Here is a 24,133-nt window from a genome sequence, read left to right as displayed (position 1 = left end):
TTAAGACATGCCGAGTTTCACTAAAGTAATCCACTCTATTACAGTATCATTTAATTTGTATAAATGTGGTTCAGAGTCTCCAGCATCTGAATAAGCCCCATCCTTATAAGCCAAACAAGCTCTGGTTTTTAACTCCAGTAAAAAGCATTAGCCGCAGTTGATGTTTATTGCATGGATGTATTTCTGGATCTTCTTCTGTAGGGTCTAAAGCAGAGATTTACAGGACTTACTCTTTCTCTCTACATATAATTAAAGGGCTGTTGATTAGGCTAGGAAATTAAAACATCTTAGAAGAATGCAGTGGCAAACCACTTCTGTAACACTGCCAGGCAAACCATACATACACAGTCACTGGAAGATGAACTGAAGAACCAGTGTAGTACAGGAGTTAAAGTAACAGAATAGAACCAGGGAAACTTGGTTACAGCTTTACTCACAGCCATGGAAATTCAGTAACCTTAGGCCTATTGAGGCTGTTGTGAGAAAAAAAAAATGATGGAGAAAATGCTGCATTGAACTGCATGATGAAAGGCAAGATATAAAATCCAACAAGTAAATAATATGAATGAGAAGCGAAACGTCTTAAAAAAAAGAGCAAAGTCCAGTTGTGTCCTGAAAAAGCATATTTGGGAGAGCCATGACCTGGATGACTGAGAATTTCCACAGACTTTTAAGTGAATAATAACTAAATGTAAGGAGTCTTTACATATAAACACATGGAGATGCCCAAGTACATCTGTTAAAATTTCACTGATTTCAGTGAGGGAAGGAAAATCATCCAGCTGTACAAATGAAGTCATCAATAATAAAGTTTAACTTGAAAGAGACTTTAACTTTTGGAGTATTTTGGACCAGAAAGGCAGGTTTGCTTTACTGAAATCTAAATCATAAATCTATAGCTAAATGGTAATGCAAGACTCTTAATGCCTCCTCTAGCTGGAATGAATTACATTAAGACAGGGCCTTGAACAATGTGCTTCAGATACTTAGGGAGTATTCATTTTAACACTGGGAATAAGGAAATGTGCAGTGGACATATAATGTTTCTTTGGAAATAAATCTGAAGTAGGATTTTATTTCCAAGACATTACAGTATTGTATTTAAAATAACATAGCACAATCCTAGATAAAGATTACAACTCAGTCATTTCTAATCAACCTTCAGAGCTGTAATCTTATATACATTTAATTCCAGTATTTGGAATCCATTGGCACATGAGCACAAAAGAAGGAATTAGTCTACTTTCTGTATAATACAGCTCTTCAGCCAATAAATAACCATGAGACATTTCTCATTATTACACATTTTTATTAGCAGTTCTTTTAAAAAATAAAGATGAAAGAACTAATATCCCAATAATATGACTATAAAAAGAGAAAAATGCAGAACTTCTGCATTTACAAAATACATCAAAATACAACTGAACTAGGCAGTTACATCTCCAGGAACCAATTAATTCTAAATCATACATTTTTTCAACAGATTGAAAACTACTGAGCAGAAGGAAAAGAAATATACAAACTCAGATACAGAATAAGCCTAAGTGAACGAACACAAATATGGCACCTTAATATACAATGTACTGCAACCTGTTCCCAAACCAAATACTAATATTCATTTTATTTCCTTGAAAGCAGCAATAAGCCACCAGTTTCAGATACACGAACCTGAAAAAAATGTGCATTCAAATAAAACAAAATTGCAATTGAACTCAGATTGATTTTAGGCTGAGTAATCTTTGATACAATTTCTTACTTTGGTCTCTGCCAACATACTGTGAGCTGCCCCAGATCACTGTTGCAGATGTTGGCTGCAGCTTTTGTATAGTAATCTATGCTTAATCTTTTTAATCCGATCAAAATATTGCACAGATAAAATGAGGGGTTCTTTTGGTAGTGGCAAATATTCAGTATAAAGAAATTGGATATTAAAATATGGATTGAACAGCTTTGGATGCAGGGGGGTTGATTCTTTGAAAAAGCGAAAAAAGAATATAAATTATATAGGCTCTCTGGATCTCAGACTTGGTTTCTATGGAGTATATAGAGTTGGAAACACAATTGCTGTTCTTGAATATACAAATGTGTAGTTTACAGAGAAGATAGCAACTTGATAGCAACTTGATATTTTAGAATTATAGAAAGATTTCAGATTGAATATTTACCTAGATATTATAAGTTGTATAAGTTTAGAAACGTTTTATCATTATGTTAAAAAAAAACGCTGCAAATTGCTTAGCTCTTGGCTTAAGACATAAAATAGCACTGCCTTCAAAATTCAAACAATTTTTATTAAAGATTAGTGGAAGATGAGGGCAAACTCTTCACATGTCTCAAGATCAAGATAATGTATTTGTGTCAAATATTTCACCCTATGTTTTTTTTAAAAAAATATTATTTATCTGTGGATAGGGGAAGAAAATAATGTTACTGCAAATGTTCTCAAATCAAGTTATTCCACAGAAAATATTTTATTATTTCTGTGGGTGAAACTGTTGAGTGTCACTGCTATAAAAATCAAATGTAGCCTCGTTGTACAGATGTGTGAAGAAAAAAATGCTACAATTTTATGGATAATTTATTCTTTGCTTCCTTTTATTGGCATATTTGAACAGGCAGGCAGGCTGAAAATGAAAAATGGTTGTCGGCTTACACATTGTGGCTGGAGATATTGTATATTTGCAACTTCGATGATGTGAATGCACATGGCTTTCTGGGACAATCTGCATTCAAATGTTTGGGGTGGGTGGGAGGAGAGGTTGTCTGAAATGGGGATAAATAGCAAAGCCAAATAAAAAGCTTTCACATGCTGAGTACAAGAGATGGAATGTATCACCCAGACTTTACATCCCCAAAGAGCTCTTGCAGAAATTAGCTCCAAATAATGAGTACCCTACAGATTTCTTTACAGACTTCCCTACTTGATATATTATTTGAATTGCTGAGAAGCACGTTGAAGCATTTACTGGAGCATATTCTTATACTTTATTCTTGTGATTAGCATAGTTTGGAAAACCAAACTGGGAAATCATAATATTAGAATATTTTAAAGGCATGTTGCCGTAGATGCTAGCCAATTTATTAAGGCAGTAGGACCTTTGCAGCAAGTGTTCTGCCCGGTGCCACATCCCAGAATAACCACTGTTGCTTTCTTTTTCTAAATTCCTGATGTCTACTGGCTTCACAAACATACCCGATGGCTTTCCAATATGCTTGGCTACCAAGAAATTCATGGCGATATCGTCACAATTTTGAGTCTCATCGATCATGGCGTGCACAGCTTCAGGCTGCTTTTGAAAAAGTTCTAGATATGCGCTGTTGAAGAAGGCAGCTCCTATTAGGATCATTGAATATTGGTCTCCATTACCAATGACAGGACCCTGAAGTTCAAAACTCCCATAGCTGAAAATCCCTGCAGGGCTGGGGATGTGCTTTCTGGGAACAAATCCAACAATCTGATCTGGAAATTGCTGTAGGAAAAGAAAAACATCATAATATTGCTGTTGGGCGCCTAGTTGCACATAAAAACAATTTCAAAAGATTTATGACCCAATAACAAAAATATACATAAAAAAGACTTGTTTATAAGATGTTCCCCACATTCAAGTTTACTATCACTGTAAATTTAACCACATTTTGTGCCAAGAACTGACATATAGTTAAAAAGTTGATGAGTAAAGTTCAGAAAAAGCCCTGATTTTTATATTGGCATGTTTTACGCACTCAATAGGCCCCAGTTGGTCTATGTATTCTACAACCATTTGTGTGTCTTATGTGCTATATTATAAAAAAACAGGATTAATTTTTTTCTCCTGCATCTTATCCCCAGACTGAGCACTGAGATTATTTCTGAAAATCCAAAAGAGATTTGGTCTTGTGGGGAGCTCCACATCAGCAATATCCCAATTTAACTAATAATTAACACATTCAAAATGCACCAAGTTCATAATCTAGTGAAGGAGTATCAAACTCAGCCTGCAGGGTGCTTAGTTCTGGTCCACGGGGCCGGCCTGGAAATAGCAAAGGACTGGCCCACGGTGACTCTGCTAGTGAAAATGGGCCACGCCACCCCGTGTGGGCCACCCCCACCCCATTTTGGGAGGCAGAGTGCTGCAGGAGGCCATCCAGGCTGAAAACGGTATTTGTGGGGAGTGCGCATGGCCCCTTGTGTCCAGTTTTGGCTGGCAGGGTGCTGCAGGCGCCATCCGTCCCGTCTCCCCACCAGCTGGCCCGCAGAGGAAAACTACAATGCTGATCCGGCCCTTGAAAAAAATCCAGTTTGACACCCCTGATCTAGTGTAATCCTAACAACTATTTTATAAGTACCAGTATTATTAATTTCCAAAGCGTGCAATTGAAATATTTGCCTAAGGGACAAAGGGAGATCACAGCAGAAGTAAGATTTGAATTAGGGTCTGCTTGACTTTTAGAATTGATGTTACTAAAGATAGTCCTCCACTTACGAACACAACTAGCCAAAAATTTATGTTAAGTGAGTTTTGCCCCATTTTATAACCTTTCTTGCCACTGTTAAGTGAATCACTGCAGTTGATAAGTTAGTAACCCAGTTGTTATGTGAATCTGGCTTCTCCACTAACTTTGCTTGTCAGAAGGTCACAAAAGGAGATCCCATGACCTTGGGACACAGCAACAGTCATAAATATGAACCAGTTGCCAAGCATCTGAATTTTGATCACGATTGTGGGGATGCTGCAAAGTTTGCAACTGTGAAAAATGGTCATGTCCCTTTTTTGAATGTGATAACTTTGAACAGTCACTAAACGAACTGTATGCTACCTGTATGTTATACCAGCTCTCAAGATACATGCAGAATTGTAATGAATTCAATTTGAGTCAGATGTGCAAAAAAATACTGCTAATATCTGTATTTGTACAGCAGAGGGGAAAACCATGAGTTAAATATAAGGTGTTTCAAGATACAAAAGAAAGGAGGGCTGGCACACTTAATTTGAAATTATATTTTGCTGCCTGCTCTTTGGTCCGGATGAAAGAATAGAGGTTGCTAAGAAACAGGAGACTTTTGGAGTTAGAAAGGCATGATTTGAGCTTTAGGTGGCATCTATGGTATGATGCCTTAAGGTTAATGTAGATTTTAAAAACCATTTTGTTTAACCTGACATACTGAGAATATGGAAGAGATATAAACATAGGCTGTGCCCTAAAATACCATCCTGGGTCTCACCACAGAAGCATTTTATAGAAGAGAAATGATTATTAAACATAAATGATTGAGTGATATATTAGAACTTTTGTCCAGGAGAATGCAGAATCACAGTAAGAGAAGAACCACATGATAAAATAGATTAAAATGGTGGTGCAGTGATTAGAATGCAGTGTTGCAGGCTAATTCTGCCCAAGATCTGGAGTTCCATCCTGATGGGCTCAAGGTTGACTTAGCCTTTCAGCCTTCCGAGGTTGGTAAAATGAGGACCCAGATTGTTGAGTGCTATAAAGCATTATGGGGCAGTATATAAGTCTAAGTGCTATTGCTAAAAATGTTATAATACACATGGATCAGTGGGAGAATATGTAGTTGAAAGAATTGAAATTTAGAGTAATATTACAGTCTTAAGGAAAATTTTTATAAAATGCTGTATTGTTGATATGTTCACTCGAAAAATTGTCTAGGATGTATAAAGGTTCTTCAAACTTATGTTGATAATGTAACAAAGATGAAAGGACATTTTATCATGCTTGGTGGATGTGTAAAAAAGCCAAAAAAATTTGGACTCAATTACATACAATAATACAGAAAATTTTAAAGACATACACAAAATTATCCTGCTGAAGTCAACATACAAAAGTGCCATAATTTTTTCCAACTGCTTATTCATCAATCCCAAAAGAAACATCTCTGGTTTCAATATATAGTCATAACGTTCAATCATCATTGAACGAATAGTCATAACCCAAGGACTAGATGTATTCGTTTTGTATTTGACTTCTCATTCCCAACCCTGCACCCTATGTGGTGAGTCAAAGGAGGTGGGTACAACAGCTTGCTTTATTTATTTATTTACTTTTATTTATTTATTTAGAAATTTTATATTGCCGCCTACTTGTACATGGCGTTTCAAGGTGGCTTATTAAGGACATTTCCTTGCATCCTTTGAACTGCTTCTTCAAAGAATACTTTCCTATTCTGCGTATCTTATCTTCGGAAGTCTGTATGTGTAGAAAGAGTAAGGGAGATGATCTTGACACCCTTTACCAGTAATGGACAAGTGGAAAAACATGGCAGAAGAAATGCAGAAGTGGCTCAGGCAGACACCTCTTTAACTCTCATGAGTATAAGGGCAGGAGAATAGACAAAAAAACACAACCAGACTCTTTTATTGATATAGCCAATCTCAGTAAAAACAGTTTTAGTCTTTCTGTGAAGCTGATTTCTCAGTTTAGTCTACATAGTAGGACTGGTAGCGCGCTTGTTCAGCGAGCTCTCTGGTATGGTTTCTGTGTTAGGGCCCATGCAGTGCTTCAGATTCAAATGTGCTATGTGCGCATTGCAGCTGTTTGCAGTTCCTCAAGCCAAATACTTCTTTCCCTGGGATCAAAAAGCAGCATTAACTGTTTCTTTATAGGGATGAATGTTTTTGTCTACATGGCAACAACTACTGATCACGAACAGTGTTTTTGGGGATTGTTGTTAGTGTACATACTGTTTCTGTATTTTCTACTATATTTTCCTTTTCCCTTCCCGGACTTGGCAATTAAAAGACATGATGGTTGTTCCACTGGTATAGTGGAAATGTATCTCTTGCACCTCATGATAAATATATAGAATTGGCCCCGCTGTTAAATTTTTACACGTGTAGTTCAGCTTTTGGTATGCTGGTCAAATCTGACATAAATCTAAATTTCAAAACATAGCTGAATTCCTTTTATGTCTGACATATACCTAGCATACAATCTCCTTAGAAGATCTTGCCATTTTTGAAAATCACCAATTTTAAGAAAAACAACTCTCTATGTATGATGTGTTTCTTTGAGACTAATTTCTAAATGTGACTGGAAGCAAGTCAGTGGTGGGTTGCTACCGGTTCGCCCCAGATCAGGCAAACAGGCAGCGGTGGTGGCAGGAGGCTCCGGCCACCAGCCCGGACGTTTATGTGCATTCGTAGAAGCGTTGCGTATGCGCGCAAGTGTGCACCCACGAGTGAACTGGTAGCGGCTGAAATTGAAATCCACTACTGAAACAAATGTAGTTTTTAAGTAGGTGTACATAGAGGATCCTTGGAGACCAGTACAGTACATAACTCAAAACACTTTTTGTATTAAATAAACATGCAAAGCAGAAAGCTAACATTACCTGCCAAATGGAGAAAGCGAAAACTAGGTCATAGGCGCTAACTAGGGTATCATCATCCATCATCAAAACAGCTGAATGGAGAAAAATGTATTTTAATGAGTTCCTACATTTACTGAGCAAAATACTTACAACAGATTGAACAATATTCATGGTGACTGGAAAACAGTCACCCTTTGGCAGGATTTTGCTAAATTCAAGAAAACCTGAAATACGTTATCAGCGGCTAATACGTTCTCTTGTTCCAAAAATGAAGAATAATTAGTGAAAAAATTGAAATTGAAACAAATAAAATAAATAAAAAGCCTCTTGATCTCATTATACGAACAATCACAGAAGAACTTTGTTTCATTCTGTGCAATATGAACTCAAGCTTCTATATTCAAATGGATTCTACTTTATTCAATAAGGCTTAACTTTGTAGTAGGAACGTTTATGATTTCAAGTGTAAGCTGGGTTCACATATTGGTGCAGTCTCGGTGGCGCAGTGGTTAGAGTGTACTACTGCAGGATACTTCTGCTGACTGCCATCTGCCTGCAATTTGGCAGTTCAAATCCCACCAGCTCAAGGTTGACTCAGCCTTCCTTCCTTCTGAGGTGGGTAAAATGAGGATCCAAATTATTGGGGGCAATATGATGCTGACTCTGTTAAACCGCTTAGAGAGGGCTGTAAAACACTGTGAAGTGGTATATAAGTCTAAGTGCTATTGCTGCAATCTATATTTTTATCATATTCTATGAATATACCACAATTAGAAGTGTTTACCGTTCTCCTTTCTCCAAAATTTATGTTGTTAAGTGAGACAGTTTTTAAGTGAATCTTGACCCAAAGATGCTTTTTCAGGAGGCAACTGGACTTTCCTTTTTTTTCTTTTGAAGACGTTTCGCTTCTCATCCAAGAAGCTTCTTCTGACAGGATAGAGGGGAATGGAAGACAGCTTCCATAAACCCTTCCATTCCCCACTATCCTGTCAGAGCTAAAGAAGCTTCTTGGATGAGAAGTAAAACGTCTTCAAAAGAAAAAAACAAGAAACTCCAGTTACCTCCTGAAAAATCACCTTTGGGACAACTATGACCTGGAGGTCTGAGAAGCTCTACAGATGCGAATCTTGATCCATTTTACCACCTTTCTTGCCGCAATCTTGCAGTTATTAAGTTAGCAAGACAGTTGTTAAGTAAATCTGGCTTTCCCATTGACTTTGACTGCCAGAAGGTTGCAAAAGGTAGATCACATGACTCCAGGACACTACAAGCAAAATAAATATGAGTCAACTGCCAAGCATCTGAATTTTGATCACGTGACCATGGGGATGCTGCAACAATCATAAATGTAAAAAAGGGTCCTAAGTCACTGTTTCCAGTGCCATTGTAACTTTGAATGGTCACTAAATGAACTGTTGTAAGTTTAGGACTACCTGTACAAATCTCCTGCTGCCTCTGACAGTCTGAGAAGTTTGGAGGGAGGGTCCATTCTTTCTCTGCCTGTTATATAGCTCTGGCAAACCTGGTATATTGTATCTAATCATTATCTAGGCATCCCATTCAGCCCTTTTCTCAAGGTCTTTCTCACATACCTTGCACACTGCATGAATTATTCATTAATAACTACTCCTCCCTTTCATCAGTAACCCCTTTATTGTATTATACGCCATAATCATTACTGATGGGGAGGTAGAATGAGATAATTAGAGAGACAATAATTACCTTTTGTTTCCAGCTCCGGGAAAACCTGAAGTCTATTCCTCATGTGATTTACTGTTTGCACTTTGAAGATGACAGGGACAGGATGAGGTCCCAAAGTATTCCATGTTTCTTCAGGTGCTTTCTCCCCAACATTATTCCACACAACTATCACTTTTTGCAGGTGAGGCATTGCTTGATAGTGATTTAAAAGCTTCAAGAGTAAGTCTGTTCTATTGTATGTCTGCATAATAAGAGTAAATGAATCTGAAGCCAACTGGCTTTGGGATTTTCTCTCCCTTCGCAAAGTGAGCATTTTATCTTCCTTAATATTAGGTAGTAAAGCTGTTAATGCACCTGCCACCAGAAGCAGCAAAAAAATCACTATAGAAGAAAAGTGAAGTAGCCGGATACCCATAATTCTTCCAGGTAGCTTGCAGGTATGGTAAAACCTTAAATATTTTTTTTTAAAAAAAACAAGAGGTGAAAGTTAGTCATTATTCATGATCATATAATGCTATAAACAACATTAACACTAATATAAAGGCGAAGCAGTTTCTTTAAGTTGGGTGTTTGAAATTTAGGAAAGGAAAGCAAAACATTCCCATCTTGCCATATCCAAAGTATAATCTAACAACCACACAATTCTTCAACTGTATGGAAGACCAGGATTTGATTGTATAGCTTGAGTTGGACTGTTTTAGTTGGACTTCATGACATTAATCATTCTTGTAGATGACCTTCCGCAATCTGGGATGGATGGTTCTCCTTGATCTTTTGGTGGCTTACTAATAGCATACTCACTTCTCACATTCGAGCACATATTGGTAGTTTACTAGTCATCAAGACTGAGGTTCCTCCCAGCCAAGATAACTTCATCTTAGCCTGATGATCTGCTTACAGTATGTATAATAAAACAATAAACCAAGGATAGATCAGTCTGCACACTTATTTATTAAAAATATACAGAATCTTTTGTCTTATAAACTAACATGCCTTGCAATAATTTTAAATGGAAATATAAAATAGAACATGGCATTAAAATCAACTAATATTTTAAAGGATTTGTGGAAGTAATACGTCCATGCTATTTTCTAAATATTCAGAGTAAGAGCATAGCCACGGGGAAACCCTCTCCCATACATCAAGTGTACAGACTTTAGTCAGTGACATATATTCAAAAGTCTCTCTGTTACTAGTCTATGTTATCAGGCATGTTCATAGCAGGAGAGGTGTTCATTCCTAAGTCAGACCCTAAGTTCTTTAGATTTTTAACAATCAACACCAACACCTTCAGTTATGCCTAACAGACAATGGGTAGATTGGACAAGTGCAGATTCTTCAACATAGGGAGTATAAGATACGTGAACTTTGCACGTTTACACGCATTGTAATTTCCAGACACTTTTCAAGCTCATTGCAATAGCCACAATAGATTGCAACTAAAACAAGGACGACTGTCACCAAATCTAAGCAGCTTAGAAAGAGTTGTAATTAATGTATCACTTGATAGTTATGTAAACACACTCCCGGCCATAACCATCCCCTACATATTTAATTATAGCTGGGAATGAAACAGAGTATTCTTGAACAGTAGATAAGCTCCTTCTATGAGAGCACAGCTCCACCTAAAGTAGATTTTGCTTCAGTCTAGTTTCTTCCTTATTAACAGCATCTTCTTCTTGTCTGAGTTTAATTTCAGCTTAGATTCTCTTATCACATCCACCATCAAGATCAGATAATGAGCCAAAGTAATGACTGCACTGAGCAGTTGTCTCCCAGCTTCAAGTTCTGGATATGGCATGATAGTAAGGACCAGATTGTACTTTAAGATTCAATCCTATCAGACAGCACAGAAGGATAACATAATTTATGGCACTGACGTCGAACCTTTTGGGTTTGGTGTATCAAAAAGGCCACGATTCTCAAAAACTGAATATATGAGATTAACCTGAAGCAAATCGATCTTGTGAGTTAAGAGGGGTATTTTAACAACCATTCCCTTTAAGCAAATAGGAAACATCCCAACCAGAAGATGGCGTTAATGACGCCTTAACTTTGGGGCCACCTTTATACTATATGGTCTAATTCAGGGGTGTCAAACTGGTGGTCCATTGGCTGGATGCGTCATGTGCAGGCCACGCCCACCCCAGCTCAGCAAATGGGAAAAACATCACATGACGGCAACGTGACGCAGTGAGTTTGACACCCATGGTCTAATTTGTTGATGTAGAGTCGAGCAGGAATAGTCTTGCTTCTCCATATAATCTCTCCGTGTCCTCAAAATCCACAAGCTGGAAACAATCCCTATGAATAGGATGAGTAGTTGCCTAATTATCTTTCTATTACTTGACCTAACACTGGATTCTAAGTTGAGGAATATCTGAGCAAATTTGTTTAAAACGAATTTACATCAGCCTTGGAAATTTGGATTGCTCTGGTTCTTTTTTCCCAACATCTTGGAGGAGATGCCGCATAAACCAGAAAAGCATCAATGTGCTATCCTATGAACTGCAATGGGGACAGAGAAGGATGTGTTCTTTATTGTGTTGACAGACATAGGCTACTAAATGGCCCTTAAAAGGGGTCCCTTTTCTGCAAGTGGTAGAACTGGGTAATTATAACAATTATGTGTTCAGTTTTATTCACCTTGAGTGTTCCTTTATTTGTCCTCTCCTATGTCAACCTTCAGGACAGGTCAGATCATGGAACAGACAATACAAGGACTACTGAGACTTTATTGTTATAGTATGAGGTATAAAAAAAAACAAAACCCTGCCACGTATCCCTCTTAAACTTTTTCTTATACAAAACAGAAACCAGTTGAAGTCATTTTGAATTTCTTTCCCAGACTTTCTCCTTTCCCAGGACTGAGTTATCATTTACTTAGCAGATCTTGCATTCCTTCCTCAAAGTTATCTCTGTATTCCGCTACAACCTTATTTGTTTCATTATAATTGTTTCCCTAATAATCCAAGATGCTGTTTGAGTTTTGCAAAAGAAAAGAAGATGCTTAAAAATGATAACGTCAACCTCCTGTAACCTGGATTTGGTCCATAGATCAGCCACAGGATACAAATTTATTGCAGATAGAGACAAGAAATTTCTCAAGAATACTCAGCAAGACATCCAGATCCATCTGGAACATGAACTGGACCATTTTAAGCAATCATTCAATTCTATAGTCTACAACTGACCAAAAATCACTTGGTTAGATTTGGGGACTACCTCATAAATTTATTCCCACCAGCATATTCCTAGGATGGTTCTGAAATGGTGAGCAAAAATTGCACTAAATCACAATAATTTGACATAGATGCTGAAAGGACGCTATTATTTCTGTGGGCTGTTCATCATTATCCAGGTATGGATTCTATAGATTGGATCCCAGCCCCTTTGTAAGAGGAAGCAATATAGGTAGTCCTTAGCTTGCAACTGCAATTGAGCTCACAATTTTGGTTGTAAATTGCCAGTCACCATGTAACCAGAACTGATTTTACAATCTTTTTTGCAGCCGTCATTAGGTGAACTTTAAGTGAACCCAATACTCACTATGGGTTGGTTTTTGCCAGAAACCAGAAGTAAATGTCAGTTTTTGGCAAAAATGTCACAAAGAGCAGTCACATAGCCACAAAGAGGCACTACAAATAGCTGTAAATGCAGGCTGGTTGCCAAGCACCCAAAATGAGATCATGTACCAGGGTGTAATTCCCATTTTCTGGGTCCCTTGTAACATTGAATGGTCACTAAGCAACCAATCATAAATTGATGACTATCTGTACATCATTCAGTCTATTATTTCAGAACAGGCATTCTTAATATCAATGAGGAAATAACACAAAACTGGCAAAGGACCATTCATAGCCTTTGGCACATTAATACTTTAAGTAATAGGCATATTTTTATGTCCCACACCATTTGGGTTACTTCATCAAGGAGAGCTATTCAATGAAGAAGTAAGAATTTAAATTTAGATAGCTTACTGATGAAGGCCCAAGGTGATTCAAGATTATATAACGGGTGCATATGAATTAACAGATACATAATACTTTCATCTGAACAAATATGTGCTGAGTGAGGAATAGCAGGATGCTATTTTCAGAACAGGAACAACTTACATAAAATTCTATGCAAAAAAGATTTACCATATGCGACAATACACTGCAACATTTGGGGAGAGGTGTATATATTGTTATAATCTAGCATAATAGTGGGACTGACATTGAAAAGAGACTGCTCAAAGTTCAGGTTCTCACTTTAAATCAAAGGAGAGTTTTCAAAGAAAATTTAAGGTTGTATAATGATTAGATTACCAGATTAGGCAAAAAGAGGTCTAGATTCAAACCTTCACTTGAGCTATGATGCTTCTTTGGTGACTTTTGCTCAGGCCCTATCTCTACCAACAACTCTTGTGATGGGGAGATAATGCATGCTGCTTTGAACCACATCAAGATGGTATATAGATATAAAAAATGAAATCTGATGAATAAAGCAAGGCCTCCATCAAACAGTAAGCCAAGAAAATAGGCTGAGGATAGACAGTTAAAGAGAGCAAAATCCAGAGAAATGAAAAGCTAAACCAAAAAGAAAATGGAGAGAAAATGATTGTTTCATAAGCAGAGATAGACAGTGCTTTTGAGGTGGGAACCACTTAAAATTCTGAAAGCAACCAGTAGGTGTTCTTCTTACAAAATGGCTGCCATGGTTTGCTGATCACAAAACATCCATTCATCAGATGGTGAACTGCTTTTTACCATCACAGTGGGATCCTTATTGTGGCTAAAGAAGTCTTACGGAAGAAACTGGTAATCTGCACAATGCCAGCTTCTGTACTGTGCTAGAAACATGTTTTGCTTTTATCAATGTAAAATGTAATACAAGAGTGGAAAGGAGGGAGGAAGCCCAAACTGTTAAAGAGAATACAAAAGCAATCTAGAAAGAAAGGAAAATAATATAAAGGTAAAGGTTTCCCCTTTCTGGTTGTATCCAACTCTAGGGGCGGTGCTCATCTCCGTTTCTAAGTGGAGCATTGTCCAAATATATTTTTGTTGTCATGTGCCAGCATGACTATATGCCGAGGCTGAAGTGGTATCTATTTATCTACTCACATTTGCATGCTTTCGAACTGCTAGGTGAACAAAAATATATAAGGCATATATTCATGGATATTCTACCCTCTATCTCAGCCCGCAATGTCAAGCTTGGGCAATAAGCCAATCAGTCAATTTCTATCCAAACCAATGAATCAATACTAGGTTGAAAGCCAATTTGGTTTAGTGATTAAGGCACCAGGCTAGAAACCAAGAGACCCTGAGTTCTAGTCCTGCCTTAGGCATGAAAATTGGCTGGGTGACTTTGGGCCAGTGACTCTCTCTCAGACCACAGCATTAGATCAGGCAACAAACTAGTTGATGGATTCCTGTCACAACCATTACATGAATACTCTGTTCTGAAAAAAAGCAGGCCCTGTACATGCAAGAAAATGAAAATTCTACACACACATTTCAATAAATGGTAGCTGTATTTCATGATAATAGCTAACCTCTGTTAGTAATTCAACTGTATATTGCTAATAAAATCTCCACAAACCATACAGTTGTTTTAGTCTTTTAGCTGTAAAAAGAGCATATAGACAATCCATTCTTTTTCTTCTAGTGTCAGCTCTCATACAAAGGTATATCATTCAGAAAAATACGAATATTTGAGAATATTAAATCTTGTTTCAAAATTATATATGTAATAACCTCTTCCCAAAAATAGCTATTATAAGATATTGATGAAGCCTTTTTTTTATAAACAGAACACAGTTTCTAAATAAGATGTCTTTTGTTTTGTTTCTAAAAAATAAGACATAATTTAAGATCTATTGATGAGTTTGATATTCAAATTAACACTTTTCATTGTCTGTGTAAAAAAGGAAACTCTATAATTTCTTACTGCATTGCATATCAAATTGAATCATTGCCATTAGTATCAGCAGTGCTAGAGGGTAAGTGCTGCAAAATGCCAGATGCTGAAAGGCTTTGTCTTTTGTAAGGTAGGGGCACTGAATCACTATAGGCCTTAATCAATAATGATGCCATGAGTATCTTCATTGAATCCTCTACTGCACCCAAATATGCTTTGCCCACTTAGTCTGTTCCACCTCTTGTTATACTTTTGCTGGTCAGCTTTTGTGCTCAGGATCTGTCAAAGACAACACAGCACAAATCACCATCAACAATCCCCAAGAATCCCTGCAACCTTAGTCTTCTCATTACATTTTCAATAAACCTGGGCACAGACTAGCTACATTTTCACAATCTGCATATTCATTGGGACAAAATTCATTTTTCAGATATAGTCTAGTGGAGAGCTAAGACTTACTGATGAATTCAGGTATGAAGTTTGATAACTGAGAACAATAATAATAAGGAAGAAGGCTCATAGCAGTACAGTATCGTAGGACAATATTGGATGGATTTGAACTATTACAATGCAATGCAACAATTTAGACACTGTTCACTTAAGGCAAAGGACAGATCCAAGTTCATTTTTGCCTTGTATAAAAACTGAAACTGCAGTCTTTTCTCTAAACACCCTCCACAACTTTGACTCCTTAAGTCTTTGACTTCTCTAAGCCCAATTTGGGAAAAGAAAAAAAAAGGAGAGGATGCATGCTAGTATTAAAACAATATAATTTAGTATATCCCAATCTACTTCCCTTCACCGCTGCAATATTATAACAAACACTTCACTGATCAATATCTGATACTGGCTTGTACATCACCTTTAGTTCTGGAGCTATAATGCATGAGGAGTAGGTGGAGGTGGGAAAGAAATCACAGTTTTGCAACATCAAATAGTTTGAAAGGCCAAAGAACCACAATTTTTAAGACAGGCATAGGTTATCATGAAGATGACTCAAAGGCAGTAACACTAACATCACTTACCAACAAAACATGATAAGTATGCACTAGGTACAACAACAAATTAAATTAAACAAGTTAAATTGCAACCTATGACCATCATTTGTGTTGTAAATGTTGTACCTTTGATATATATTTTTTCTTTTTTCTTTTTCTTTTATGTACACTGAGAGCATATGCACCAAAACAAATTCCAAGTGTCCAATCACACTTGGCCAATAAAATTCTATTCTATTCTATTCTATTCTATTCTATTCTATTCTATTCTATTCTATTCTATTCTATTCTATTCTAACAAAGAGCTGTGGAATCAGTAACAAAAACTTTGGGGTAAATTTCTGGAGGCATTTGAGAAAAACTGGGGGAATCCTCAGACTTTCAACCACTAGATGATTAAATATGTATCCTTGCAAAAACACAGTGACAAAATAAACAGCAGATCAATCAGTAATCTTCAAATCAAGACCAAAGACAAATTTCAAACTAACCTGAAATTACAGTGCAATGCAGTTTCCTTCATTATACATGTGCTACTAATGAATGGGAAACTGAATTGAGCATGATGTATAATGAAGAATTCTCACAAACTCATTCCCAATGAAAAATTGTTGTGAGCTACTGGAGAACATATTACTTGCTGTGGGTATCCTAGGTTGATAAGCAATCTTGGCTTCTGAAGGACAGATGATAACACATCAAAGTTACACATGAAACAAAGATACAGTTTGTATAATGTGTGCAAGTTCTTTCTAACCTGGTACACTTTAAATGTGTACAATTACAACTCTCATATGTATTGATTGTTCCAGCAGTTATAATCCTATCATACCTGAAGAATACTAGATTGGGAAGGTTGCCCAAAACATTTCTGGAAACATCTTCTAGAAAATGTTTTAACTTCTGCACAAGTTAATTATTAACTGCTGGGTTCACATAACATGGTTAAACGGATTAAAAATCTAGCAGTTTTTTGTTTCTTTCAACCGTGGTTAAGTTGTTTTTTTTTGGGTGGCTTAACATGTTATGGGAAGCCAGTCAATTCATTTAGATTATGATTCAAGGGATAATTTAATAACTCAGTTAAGTATCAATTCCCAAATATTAAGAGATAGTACAATATAGTAGTTCTAGTGTTTATCAGAATGGGAAGGCCAATGTTCAACGGATTGGGCCAGTGCCATTCTCTCTCACCTATCTACTTCACAGATATGCTCTTATGAAGAAAAAATGAAGACATTTATTGATATAAGACTCTGTGAGCTCTTAGAGGAAAGACAAGATATACATCTAAGAAATAAATTTAAAATAAAGAAATGCTTGCTAGAATAGTATAGAATATACTATTCTAGTATAGTAATAGAATAGCTAGAATAGAAAAGCACCTGCTAAAATAAATGTTCAACTTTGTGATGGTTAAAGTGTTCCTGTCTTTTCTGGCTCTAGAGGCGCTACTCTTCTCTGTTTCTAAGCCGAAGAGCCAGCGGTGTCCAAAGACGTCTCCGTGTCATGTGGCTGGCATGATTAAACGCCGAAGGCACATGAAACGCTGTTACTTTCCCACCAAAGTGGTCCCTATTTTTCTACTTGCATTTTTTACGTGCTTTCAAACTGCTAGGTTGGCAGAAGCAGGGAGAAGTAACAGGAGCTCACTCTGTTACCTAGTACTAGGGATTTGAACCGCTGAACTGCCAACCTTATGATTGACAAGCTCAGTGTCTTACCCACTGAGCCACAGCCTCCCAGGATTAGGAATAGGGATACCCAAATTCTAATATTCTTTAGGCATGAGTGCTGACTGAGTAACTTTGGGACAGTCACTGTCTCTCAGGCCTAGATTTGGGACATCTAAATAAATCTGCCTCTGAGAGTAGACAAGCATAGTAGATTATGGTCCATAATTTTCAATGAAGAGGTTATGCAGTGGATTAAGTGACTGATAATTAATATATAAATGATGTATATGCTGTGGCTCAGCAAATCAATCCAAATATCTCTGTATAGGAAGCCAAGTAGCAGTAACATTTCTAAATATTTAAACATGGAAAATGTAGGCATTAGAATGTAGGCATTAGAAACAAATAATGTTTTAATTTCTAAAAAGCATATGAAACACAATCTAACAGAGGAATCCTATTTGATTGAACTCACCTCATTCCTGCAAAAGAAGTTTTTTTCTGTGTTTATCAGGGTTCTTGATTTACGATAAACTTTACTTCTGTTGGAAAATGAAGTAACTCAAAATTAGGCATTGTCATATTGCTTTAGGAGCTACGCTATCCTTACCCAGTTTGATAACCTCTCAGTGTACTGAGACTGCAACTCCCTGAATTTCTAACTTGCATACAGGCACAAGAAAATAGGATCTAGCAAAGACATTTGTAGGCAAAACCTTTTCCATTCAGTGTGCCTGTTAGATGTTGTTAATATTTCTTCAGTCTATCACTGCAAAGAGACGAGATCTGACATCTTTGTTTTTGTACACCTTTCTGCCAAAATATGCAATAATGTCTTCATTACATGGCAACTCCTATAATGAGAGCCTCTGAACATAAACTCACTTCAACTTTTGTTTAGTAAACAAAAACAGACAAACTATTTTCAGCTGAATATTCTGTCTTGTTCACCAGATGATTTTAATTTTTTTGCTGACACATCACATCTAGATCAAAGCATTTATCAGTCCTTATTTTAAGAAGGTTACCTATGGCTGGCAGCCTTTCTTGAACAAAAAACTGACAATATTGTTAGACAGGGTACAGATAGGAATAGGTTCTTTGTCACTATTTTTCTGAATCATCTTGAAGCAAAGCAATTGCTTTAGGACAAAATTGTTTTATCGAAAATTTGTCCCTGGGTTTGATGATACTCTCACCTGTTTAGACCATGAATGCGCGTGCTTAATATTTTCTATTTGCAGTTTCATATTATGCAACTCTGGAAGAAATACCCAACAATCTCAGTAGGTTTCAGTCCCAAATGTATGTGTTTACAAAACTTCAGACTACAAGAGTTGTGTGTTAAATATGACAGTAATACAAAGCTGCATGGTATAAGGGGCACAGTGAACTCTGCCTTTCGCTCCTGTACAAAAGGCAGGATATGAATCCATCAAACATATAAATAAATAAGCCAACGTGTGTTTGATGAGTTCTTTTGGAGCACCTTTCCAGAACTGTCGCACTCTGGGTATTGGACTTCAAATCCCAGAATTCGCAGGTTGAGTCCAAGATATGTGGAGGGAATGAGCATGGGGAAGGCTTATTTCTGAATAACCATCTATGAGTTTCCCTAAAAGCTAAGGATATGGTAGGCACAAATCTGGGGAAAGACTGTGGTTGCTGCAGCTAACCCTGCATCAAAGCACCTCTCTTTTTTTTAGGGGGCTACCCTCCTATTTTTAATACATCTAGAGCAAAGTATCATCCTATAGATATCTAAGTCGGTAAGGAAGCTGTTTAGAATATGAAAGGATATGAAAGGGTTGCCAGTGACGCAGAGACGAATATACAACTCCTTCTCCTGGCATTATGAAATCTCCGCAACACTCTACACCTACAGTTATTTATTTTTTCTCGTCCCCATGCAAGTCCACAAAAGAAATGCAAAACGACACCCAACGAGTGAGATGCAAGCAAAAAGATCTAGGAGGCTATTGCTCGAATCACATATTTTCTTTTTGAGCCCCCTCGGTTTATGTCTCTTCCTGAACCCCTGTACGGAACCCCCAAATATTTCTTCTTGCCCACCCCACCCCACCCCACTCCACTCCCGGCCAGGCATACGACACTGCATGGCTTCTTAACCACAATCACACCTTCGGGGGGGGGGGGTCCCCTGCTCACCTGCAACCAAAGGGAGGCCGAGGCCCGAGAGCGAGCTCACATATCAGCAGGAGCGATCGCCTCGGGAATTAGGGAGCCGTTGTCAAAAGGCGTCGCTTCCGACTTGCAACCCGTCTAGCGCTGCACCGCACGATTCAATCGCAATTAAAAAAACATCCATCCCAACGTGAGAGGAACGCAAAAGGGGGCTGGACCCGGTCCCCGCAGTCCCTTCCTTTTTTGATTCCCTGTGCTTCCTGTTGAGAGAAAGCGCCCCTCCTCTAGGCTCCGGCGTTTGCCAGACTTGCGAGGGGGGCAAAGTCGGCAATAATAATTTTGCAGGTATAGAAAAAGGGATTTCCGTCCCTTTTCTCTTTTCCCCAGCTAGACTGATTCCCCCCACCCCCCAAAATCGTGAAGCCTGTTTTGGGCGCCCCCTCCTTATTGCAGCCTCTCCTGTTCTGGAAAAGCTGTAGGAGGAAAGCCGTGTTAAGTCCACTGGCAGGCAGAATTCAGGAGGAATCTGGTAACACCTTTTCATGAATTTTATTAAAAAGGAAGTCCTTTTGATAATAATGCAAAGATCTGCATTAATGCAAAGATCTACAAAGAGAAATAGAACGACTATGGCAAAAGAAAAGAAAGGTAGTGATAGGCACTTTCGGGTGCAATTCCAAAATGGAAATGGAGCAACACTGGAACACTATCAGCATTGACAAAATCACTGTGAATCATTTGCAAAAAACAGCTTTACTTGGAACTGCTTATGTCCTGCAACCTACTTTTAACATCATCATATAACATCTGTCTATTCCAGGTCCTTGGGAAGGGCTTGATAGGTGGATAAAAATGTCAAATCCAGCTTAAACATCTGGCTGCCTGTGTGAAAACATATTTGGCACACCCTGTTTGCCCCAACACAAAGATGCCACACTAACCATATGCTGAAGTCATGAATGCAGAATGTCCTCAACCTGCATCCAGCCCACTGCTAAGGCAGCCTCCTACTGTTTTTTTTCCCTTGATCTCCTTCAAAAGTAGCACTATTTAGTTTTCGCCACAAAAACAGTTTGTGGCAATTGTTTCATGATAAATTTAAGAGGGTGAAAACCAGTTGTGGTTTAAGGCGTCAGACTTGAAATGGAAAGACCATGAGTTGTAGTCCTGCCTTAGGGACAAAACCTGTTGGATGATCTTGCGCTGGTTGTTCTCTCTCAGCCCTATGAAGGACGCAATGGCAAACCAAAACCTTGCCAAGAAAACTGCAGGGACTAATCAGGCAATCTCTAAAAAGTGGAAACAACTGAAGGAAAAAATAAAATTAAGGGCAGGGCCTATCCTGCTGCTCCTGCCCACAACTACGGTAATTGCTGTGGACATTCCCCTTGGTTATTTGCCTTTAAGCCGAGATAATTGAACCTCTGCTGTGGTGCTGAAAAGCCAGCTTTCCCATGCCTTTGATTAATCTATGGGTGACAGAAGGAGGTAATGTGGAGAAGCAGGTTTTTAGTGCCAGTTCTCCCTACTCCCAAAAGACCTCCTCCTATCTAGCTGAAGAATTGTTTCCCCTTGTTTCTGTTCCCACAAAAATGGTAGTTCCCTAGTGGGGAGGCTCTATTCTGGAAAGCAAAGTGGGAGCAAGTAACCATCAATCATTCTATAGGATTATTTTGCATGTGTGTGTGAACGCATAGGGTCTGTAGCCTACAACCTGTGGGAAAGGGTGAGAATCTTTCTCCTTCTTCTCCGTACCATGCCTGCTTCCCATGACAAGAGGTGGATGGAACTGGTGGCAGGAGAAATGGTGGCAGAGTGGGATGGAAAAGTGAAGGAAAGCAAATGTGGAAAATGGCTCCTTTAGTGCTGGTTACTGGTAGCAGATGAACTGTGGATAACTTACTGTATTGTACTCCTTACACAGCTTCTCCTCCTCCCACAGGATCTCATGACAGAGAAAAACCAATTCTCCCTTATTCACTAACAGGGGTCTAAACTATGTTCAGAATGTTTCTGAACTGGCATTCTTTTATTCCTGTTATTGCACTTGATTTTTATTTTGGATTAATTCTATTCAACAACTAAACACAAAGATAGTTTTTTTCCTTGTGCCATTACTCTGCTGAACATCTAAATACCACAATATTTGTATTAGGTCTAAGGATCTTTACCCATGTAGTACAGCTGTATAGGTAGTCCTTGACTTATGACCACAATGGAGCCTCCATATTCATTAAGTGAGTTTCCCCTCCTTTTACGACCTTTTTTATCACAGTTGTTAAGTGAATCACTGCAGTTGATAAGTTGGCAATCTAGTTGTTAAGTGAATATGGGTTGCCCATTGACTTTGCTTGTCAGGTCACAAAAGGTGACCTGACATGACCTTGGGACACAGCACCAGTCATAAATACGAGCCAGTTGCCAAGCATCTGAATTTTGATCAGATGATTAAGGGGATGCTGCAAAGGTCATAACTGTGAAACAGTTGTAAATCATTTTTTTCAGTGCCATTGTAACTTTGGTCACTAAATAAATTGTTGTTAAGTTGAGGACTATCTGTATTACTATTATCCTTCTCATCATTTCTACTACCTCCTTCTGTTGGTATCTTATGAATATATTATTTTATTGCTTGTATCTACACTGAGTGCTTATGCACTGGAGGCAAATTCCTTGTGTGTCCAATCACACTTGGCCAATAAAGAATAGAATAGAATAGAATAGAATTATTTATTGGCCAAGTGTGATTGGACACACAAGGAATTTGTCTTGGTGCATATGCTCTCAGTGTACATAAAAGAAAAGATACCTTCATCAAGGTACAACATTCACAACACAAATGATGGTCAATATATAAATATAAATCATAAGGATTGCCAGCAACAAAGTTACAGTCATACAGTCATAAGTGGAAAGAGATTGGTGATGGGAACGATGAGAAGATTAATAGTAGTGCAGATTTAGTAAATAGGAGGGAATTATTTGTTTAGCAGAGTGATGGCCTTCGGGAAAAAACAGTTCTTGTGTCTAGTTGTTCTGGTGTGCAGTGCTCTATAGCGTCGTTTTGAGGGTAGGAGTTGAAACAGTTTATGTCCTGGATATGAGGGATCTGTAAATATTTTCACGGCCCTCTTCTTGATTCGTGCAATATACAGGTCTTCAATGGAAGGCAGGTTGGTAGCAATTATTTTTTCTGCAGTTCTAATTATCCTCTGAAGTCTGTGTCTTTCTTGTTGGGTTGCAGAACCGAACCAGACAGTTATAAAGGTGCAAATGACAGACTCAATAATATTAATAAATAATATTATTTATTATTAAAAATAATAATTTTTAAATTTTAAATTTAAAAATATTAAAAATAATATTCTAAAGCAGGGGTCTCCAACCTTGGCAACTTTAAGCCTGGTGGACTTCAACTCCCAGAATTCTGGGAGTTGAAGTCCACCAGGCTTAAAGTTGCCAAGGTTGGAGACCCCTGTTCTAAAGTATTCTAATTAGGCGCCATCAATTTAGCATGGCCTCTTATTCTTTCTTTTGGAAAGAACCCTTGAAGTCCTTAGGTTAGCCTACATTCTTACCTTGGTAAAGTAAAAATTCTTAGGCAACAATCCTAGACCTGTTGGCCTGGGAAAGACACTCATTAATGGAATTTATTTCTGTGTAGCATGTATATCTGTAATGTCATGTAGATTTATTCCCAGTGTACTCAATGCGGGTTACAGCGAAGTGCACATGTTAAGGATCGGCTGTAAAGCAGTATTGCTTCAAGTCAATACAGGTAGTCCTCAATTTACAGTTCATTTAGTGACTGTTCAAAATTACGGCACTGAAAAATGTGACTTATGACCATTTTTCATAGCTACCACCTTTGCAGCATCCCCATGGTCACGTGATCAAAATTCAGATGCTTGACAACGTGTTCATATTTATGACTGTTGCTGTGTCCCAAGATCGCCTGATCACCTTTTGTGACCTCTTAAGCAACGTCAATGGGGAAGCCAGATTCACTTAGCAACCAGGTTACTACAGCCTCCATGTTCTTTCCAGCGTCTTTTTTTTTTCCCCTTCCCAGCTTGGAACTGAACCAGATGGATTTTTCCTTCCATCCCTAACGTATCAACTGCAACGATTCACTTAACAACTGTGGCAAGAGAGAGAGGTTGTAAAATGGGGCAAAACTCACTTAACAAATGTCTCAAGGACAGAAATTTCGGGCTCCATTGGGGATCCTAAATCCAGGACTTACCTCCGTCCCCCTGGTATAACCACCAGTGTCGAAGCACAGATCGGTCGCTATACAGTGCATCACGCAACTGTTTGTGCGGGGCAAAAATTAAAGCCAGCCTTCCCATCCTTCCTTCCTTTTTCTCACCGCGACATAACTTACCCACCCCACCACC

At 38.1% G+C, this 24,133-nt stretch overlaps 1 protein-coding gene across 2 annotated transcripts; it reads right to left on the bottom strand.

The window, feature by feature from the left end:
• Window positions 1–2,728: 2,728 nt before the first annotated feature.
• EXTL2 (exostosin like glycosyltransferase 2) lies at window positions 2,729–24,062 on the bottom strand. Of its 2 annotated transcripts, none has more exons than XM_058177478.1 (5): window positions 23,980–24,062; window positions 18,064–18,130; window positions 9,032–9,459; window positions 7,331–7,401; window positions 2,729–3,470 (listed from the first exon to the last, which is right to left on the bottom strand). In XM_058177478.1, exons 2-5 carry the CDS (start codon window positions 18,066–18,068, stop codon window positions 2,979–2,981), a joined length of 996 nt encoding a protein of 331 aa, XP_058033461.1. In that variant the 5' UTR covers window positions 18,069–18,130; window positions 23,980–24,062; the 3' UTR covers window positions 2,729–2,978. The 2 variants fall into 2 exon arrangements, with proteins under 2 accessions (XP_058033461.1, XP_058033460.1); XM_058177477.1 differs by lacking the exon at window positions 23,980–24,062 and adding an exon at window positions 19,758–19,996.
• Between the last annotated feature and the right edge of the window lie 71 nt (window positions 24,063–24,133).

Source organism: Ahaetulla prasina, chromosome 3, assembly GCF_028640845.1.
Source record: "Ahaetulla prasina isolate Xishuangbanna chromosome 3, ASM2864084v1, whole genome shotgun sequence".
Classification (NCBI taxonomy): domain Eukaryota; kingdom Metazoa; phylum Chordata; class Lepidosauria; order Squamata; family Colubridae; genus Ahaetulla; species Ahaetulla prasina.
This window is presented reverse-complemented; position numbering and strand designations above follow the sequence as displayed.